The sequence below is a fragment of the Saccostrea cucullata genome, unplaced genomic scaffold (assembly GCF_032062105.1).
Source record: "Saccostrea cucullata isolate Sc308-1 unplaced genomic scaffold, CSIRO_AGI_Scuc_v1 ctg6233, whole genome shotgun sequence".
In the NCBI taxonomy this organism is placed as follows: domain Eukaryota; kingdom Metazoa; phylum Mollusca; class Bivalvia; order Ostreida; family Ostreidae; genus Saccostrea; species Saccostrea cuccullata.
Genome location: NW_026936366.1, coordinates 23,280 through 29,533, shown reverse-complemented (window position 1 = coordinate 29,533; position 6,254 = coordinate 23,280). Strand labels below are relative to the sequence as shown.

At 36.0% G+C, this 6,254-nt stretch overlaps 1 protein-coding gene across 1 annotated transcript; it reads right to left on the bottom strand.

Moving 5' to 3' along the window:
* Positions 1-2,415: 2,415 nt before the first annotated feature.
* On the bottom strand, positions 2,416-4,767 carry LOC134245398 (uncharacterized). Its single transcript, XM_062727685.1, has 2 exons — positions 4,219-4,767; positions 2,416-3,926 (listed from the first exon to the last, which is right to left on the bottom strand). The coding sequence occupies exon 2, from the start codon at positions 3,382-3,384 to the stop codon at positions 2,686-2,688; it is 699 nt and encodes a 232-aa protein (XP_062583669.1). The 5' UTR covers positions 3,385-3,926; positions 4,219-4,767; the 3' UTR covers positions 2,416-2,685.
* Positions 4,768-6,254: the final 1,487 nt, after the last annotated feature.

Genomic DNA, 6,254 nt, shown 5'->3' with positions numbered 1-6,254 from the left:
CCTTCAATGAGTAAAAAGTCTGTAAAACAGTTTGTCGTGTGTTGCCACCTTTGTGACGTTTAATAATTTGTTTGAAATTCTCAAAAGTATTATTAATAATGACATATAATTTTTAGCAGACACAAGATATCAAGATGAGAAATAAAACCAATTTTGTAAAGGGAGATAATCCAAATTTACCACTTAGATTTAACAGAAAAATCATGAAAATGGGTCTGAAAACGCCACTGACTTGACCGAATTAGGGAAAGTTCAGACCCATAAAGGAAAAATAAATGGCAACACACCTCAAACATAAATCATACCAAAAGTGAGTAAAATTTACAAACATGGGAATAAACATATGTCCCGTAATGCAATAAAACAACAATTTGAATTCACAAGTGTCTTATGAGGGATAAACATATGCCCCCATCACAACCAAATGAGTTTACTCTTCCTAGTGTATTATGTCTGTGGGTCCCAAGTATTAACGAATCACTATGTAGAATGTCCGATAAGGGATAAACATATGCCCTTATAGTCGCAAATCATCATCTTATTCGCTGTTTTTTACTAAGTTCACATGTATGTGGTATTCATTTAAGGACTGTCTCGAGCAATGTTTTAGATGAGGGATAGACATATGCCCCCATATTGGAAAATATTTCACACTGTAAGCTTCCGCACCATTTTAAATGTTTATATGCACGCGATCTTGTCACCTACCAGCCTAAGTATTAACAAATGACTTAGGCACTATTGTTCTGGATGAGGGATAAACATATGCCCCCATACGTTAATACTCTTGAAAATCACTTCAAAGTCGAGATCCTACACAAATAACAAAACAAATCTGCTCCGAGGATCCACTTCCACTCAAGCATATATCAACATGGTGTCACATGTCTTATGTAATATTTAAATGCATCCGATTTCCATCTACCCAGGAATCTAATCTGACTATCGCTCATCCCTCGTGATGCACAGTAAGAGGCCATTCCGATTCGAAAGGAATGTTCTTTGAATCTATTGACATCCAAATTACAAAACATGAGGCTTTGCTTTAATATGTTTGAAAATTCTTGCCTTGTGACTGCAGTGTTTTGGGGGTAGCAAAAAAAAGGGGCCCATCGGTCCTCCCTCTCATCTTAATGTAGTGTTCTAATGCCCCCACTGGACAATATTTTAAAGAGTTGCAAGAATTAATTGTAAGAGTAAAAACTTTACCATCAGAATGTTTATAATTTTGAAAGTGAATCAAAACTTTACTTTTTTGAAAAGTAATCTGTGAAACTTGTAAAACCTTATTAGCAGTGCCAACTGATGTTATCTCTCCTATTCTGAGGAAGCCATGAAAAGCCAATAAAAACATTGTTTGAAATAATGCCCTTTTATATATGTTCGATATTGTATGTTCTAAAGCATCACAAATTTTAGGCAGAACTACTATGGTTATGGGTAAACGAATATCCATTGAAGGTCTTGATTTGCGACAGGAACTTAATAGTTTCTGAATGAGAAAGCATGATGTATTGTCAGGCAAATTATTAATTTTATGTATATATGCTATTGATGAAATAAATGACACGATAGAGGAGGCTGCATAACCTTCAGCAAATAAATAAGAGATAAACAAAGCCAAAGTTTCCTGAGACAACGGAAGATCATTACTCATATCAAATTTGTTTGCAAAATTTCTATAAATAGACCATGCCCGTTTATATGCTTGAGTGGAAGCTGGTGCCAATGTTGAAGTCAACAGGTTCCTCAAGACTGGTTCTAAGGAGGTAATGTTGGCAGATTGGGAATCACCGTTGGTTCTTTGTCCATCCAAGGAGCAAGTTGATGGAACTGCTGCACCTTCAAACGAGACAAGCAGTCACATAGAATATTTTCCTAGGTACCCAGATGCCTAGCTTTAAACAAAATGTTAGACTGCAAACAAATTAGCACTAACTCTCTAACCAAATACATTATACTTTTTATAGGTACACCTATGTCGGCGCAAACTGTTAAAAAAAATGCCACAAGTTTTTTGTGGCACTCTGTCGCAGATTTGTCAACAATTAGAAAATCATCTAATACATGAGTCATAAATTTAATTCCTAATTTTTCTTGTGCAATCCACTGAAGTGCTGTACTAAACCTTTCAAATATACAACAGGAAGAACTGCAACCCATCTGAAGACGTGTCAAAATACCAATGACCTTGCCAAGTGAAACCAAAGTATTCAAACTGTGATGCATGTAGGTTGATAATTCGAAATGCATTAGAAATATCTGTTTTGCAACAATATGATCCTTTCCCACACTGCTTAATGTTTTGAATAGCATCCTCTACAGAAGAGTATTGAACAAATGACTCTTCCTCGGGTATGCCATCATTGACAGACTCACCTTCCGGATATGACAAAAGATGGATCATACGGTACTCACCCTCTGTTTTGTTACTAACTAGACCTAAAGGGGAACAATTTAAAATTGGCAGTGGTTTCTCTTTGAAAGGACCCATAATTCTACCCAAATTTATCTCCTTTTCTAACTTTTTGCTAATAACTTCTGGTAAGTCCAGTGCCGATTTTAAATTTTTTGAAAGAGTATTTCTACTTTCCCCTGTGTAACCAATGTGGAACCCATATCAAAAAACCATTAACTAAAAATTCTGTTTCTACCTTGTCATACCCCACCAACCAGTACTCTAATCTACTGGGATTTACTGGAGTTGGACCCTTTTGTGGGATAGGTTGGCTTTGAGAATTTAGCATTACCTGTGTTGGTTGATGTGCCATTTCCTTGAAATGGTTTTTGGGTTCTGGATTTGTCCAAGAAACGAAATGGCCGTTGAATTGGTTTTTTACATATGTAGATTGGATGGAAGCCACCACAGTTATAACATCTGTGCTGGAATTTGCATGATGAACCAAGCCTACAATACCTTCCAGCTTTGTGATAGGCAAAGCATGACCCCTGAGGGACTTCCTCATACGCACCAAATGACGAACGGTCTGGTGTTATTTTGCTTGACTTCTTTTCTGATTGTTTGAGGCGAGCATTAACATATATCTCCATATGGACATCACCCCATTCTACCTCACCTTGTTCTATGAGTTCCCTGTACTCCTTATCATATTTTCTCCAGTCCCCCTTTTCCTCTGCAATTTGCCTTACTGATTCCATGTGTTTTGCAAGCTTTGGCTGTGCAAGTGTATCTTTAATGCAATATATTGTCACATACCTATTCCACGCAGTTACCCAGTCATGCAGGGATAACGAACCATCCCTAACTTCGTCGTCATCTGTGGATCGCATATTGTGGATTACCACCTTACCTGTCTGATCCTGTTCCTCTACCTTGATAGAATACTTACTTTTCCCCTTTTCCTTTTTTAACAACAGAGCCATATCAACATATTGTTTTGACCAAATTTTAGATTTTATTTTGTCAGAAACAGTTGCCTCTATCGGTACTGATGAGCTTACAAAACCTGATTTCTTACCGACATTTGCTGCAGGTGGAAGTTCAGTACCTACAATCTGTGAACTGTGTTCGATTACAGCGCCTGATACCAATCCTGAGATACTTGCATCTACTGACTTATTTGTTATTTGACAAACTGACCCAGAAGGACCTGCTGTTAAACTATTGCTTGATGTAGTGGAAGCATTATTTCCCCTTTTCTCCCCCCATATTATGAACAGAGATACTCCCCTGATGTTGCAGTAATGGTTTTATCTCTGCTAACACCTTCTCCGTGACTGCCTTTGTTATGGTTTGGGTTAATGCAGCCAAGGCTTCAGGAGGAACATCAAGGGGTTGAGTGCTTGTATCGACAGCCACAGCATCATTGGTAGTGGACTTTCCAGTTCCGTTATGTGCACGTCGTGGTCTTTTCACCTGACTTGTTTTGGACTGTTGGGCTTTATTCCTTTTGCCTGGCATAATGCTGGTAAATATATACCTATATAAATTTAAAATTAAGGAAGAAGTATGTGTCCAATATATTATGTTATGTATAAATATAAACTGTAAAAGGCTTCGGCCTTAATTGACAATGAACAAGAATTGTAAGACCTCACTGTAGCCAGTGTAGGCCCCAACGTCAGAGTCAGTTAGCCTACATGACAACGTATTTGAGCATATTGATATTTAACATTACATTATATAACCACTTTCATCGCTCAGTACAATGTGTAAATCTAATACAACAAACTAGAAAGTGATGAACCTTTTCTTACAATTAATTTTTTACTTCATTGATTCTGCCGCTTTTCGATAAAACACCCTGTATCACCTACAGTTGTTGACAAAAATTTTCCGGAAATAGAGTAAATAGTAGAACCAAAAGTGTTTTGGAACAGATCTGTATTTCCCGAATTGCCGTAAGCCAATAAAAGCACCCATTGTGCGACTGCAAAAGCCATTAGTCAACATCACTAAGCCGATGCTGATCAGTAAGAACTATCAGCCACATAAAACGAAAAGTTGACATAAGTTATAAATCACCACCTTTGAAGCCGACAACCCTCGCACCGTGTCAAATTCCCAAGAAGGCTGTAGTGCCTTTCCCACAGATAACAACCTGTTCGGCTGTTGTTAATTGTTTTCATCACTACTACAAACGAGGTACTTGAAGGGCTTGTAATGTATCTAAGCGCAGTTGCAGAACAATAAAACCTTAATAAATGAATAATGAAAAACAACTATTTGTACAAGACTCAATATCATATAAAGGGGATAGCAAATACAAACAGTAAACTTGTACCTTCAAAAATGAAATGCGGATTTTTTTTTTTTTTTTTTTTTTTATTATTATTTTTTTTTATTTTAATTCCTCCATAATCTGGACCATTGAATCGAACATGATTAGGTAAATCAACTTGAAGTGAAATCGATATAAAAATCATCAAGGTAAAAGTGGGCCTAACATGAATTAAAAAACCAAAACGGCTAAATGTCAAGTACAAAATACTGCCTGAAACTTGTACCTAGGACTTGCCTAAAGTACTGTAAAAATTCACAATATTTTAGTAATCAACTAATACCGAAACAAACAAATTGGCAGATATTTTTCCAACAAATTGTTTTCTTTTTATACAGAAAAAGGATAAATCTGGAAGGCATCAACATGCACTTCTAGACTTATCAAATAAACAAGCGATGGAAAATAAATCGCCGGGGTAAAAGTTGAAACTAAAATGAAAAGACCCGCATGGGTACAAACTTGGCAAGTACAAAAGACTGCCTGAAACTTGTACTTAGGACTTGCCTAAAGTACTGTAGAATTTCACAATATTTTAGTAATCAACTCATACCGAAACAAACGAATTGGCAGACAATTTCCAACGATTTTCTTTCACAGAAAAAGGATAAGTCAATCTGGAATGCATTGAAATACATTCATAGACGTCAAATAAAAACCGATGGAAAAAATCGCCATATGCATGGTAAAAGCTGAAACTAAAATGAAAAAACCCGAAAGGGTTTAAACTTGTCAAGCACAAAAGACTGCCTGAAACTTGTACTTAGGACTTGAATTGCCTAAAGTACTGTAAAAATTCACAATATTTTAGTAATCAACGAATACCGAAACAAACGAATTGGCAGACAATTTCCAACGATTTTCCTTCACAGAAAAAGGATAAGTCGATCTGGAATGCATTGAAATACATTCATAGACATCAAATAAAAACCGATGGAAAAAATCGCCATATGCATGGTAAAAGCTGAAACTAAAATGAAAAAACCCGAAAGGGTTTAAACTTGGCAAGTACAAAAGACTGCCTGAAACTTGTACTTAGGACTTGCCTAAAGTACTGTAAAAATTCACAATATTTTAGTAATCAACTAATACCGAAACAAACTAATTGGCAGACATTTTTCCAACGAATTTACTTCACAGAAAAAGGATAAATCTGGAATGCTTTAAAATACATTCCTAGATATCAAATAGAAAAACGATGGAAAAAATCGCCATCTGCATGGTAAAAGCCGAAACCAAAATGAAAAAACCCAAACGGGTTGAAACTTGGCAAGTACCAAAAAACTGCCTGAAACTTGTACTTAGTATCTGCCTAAAGTACTGTAAAAATTAAACCAACAACGAAACAATCAAATTTGCTGATACTTTTTCCAACCGAATTTTCTTCACAGAAAAAGGATAAATCCGTTTTACATTATTAGACATCCTAAATGCCTATCGTACTGTTAAAATAACAAAATGTTGTATAATTTCAAAGAATATCTATCTGAAAAATTGACGAACAATAAAAGT

What these genes read in the sequence shown, in the direction of transcription:
- LOC134245398 (XM_062727685.1), bottom strand. Translation starts at nt 3,384, where the DNA reads ATGGCTCTGTTGTTAAAAAAGGAAAAGGGGAAAAGTAAGTATTCTATC.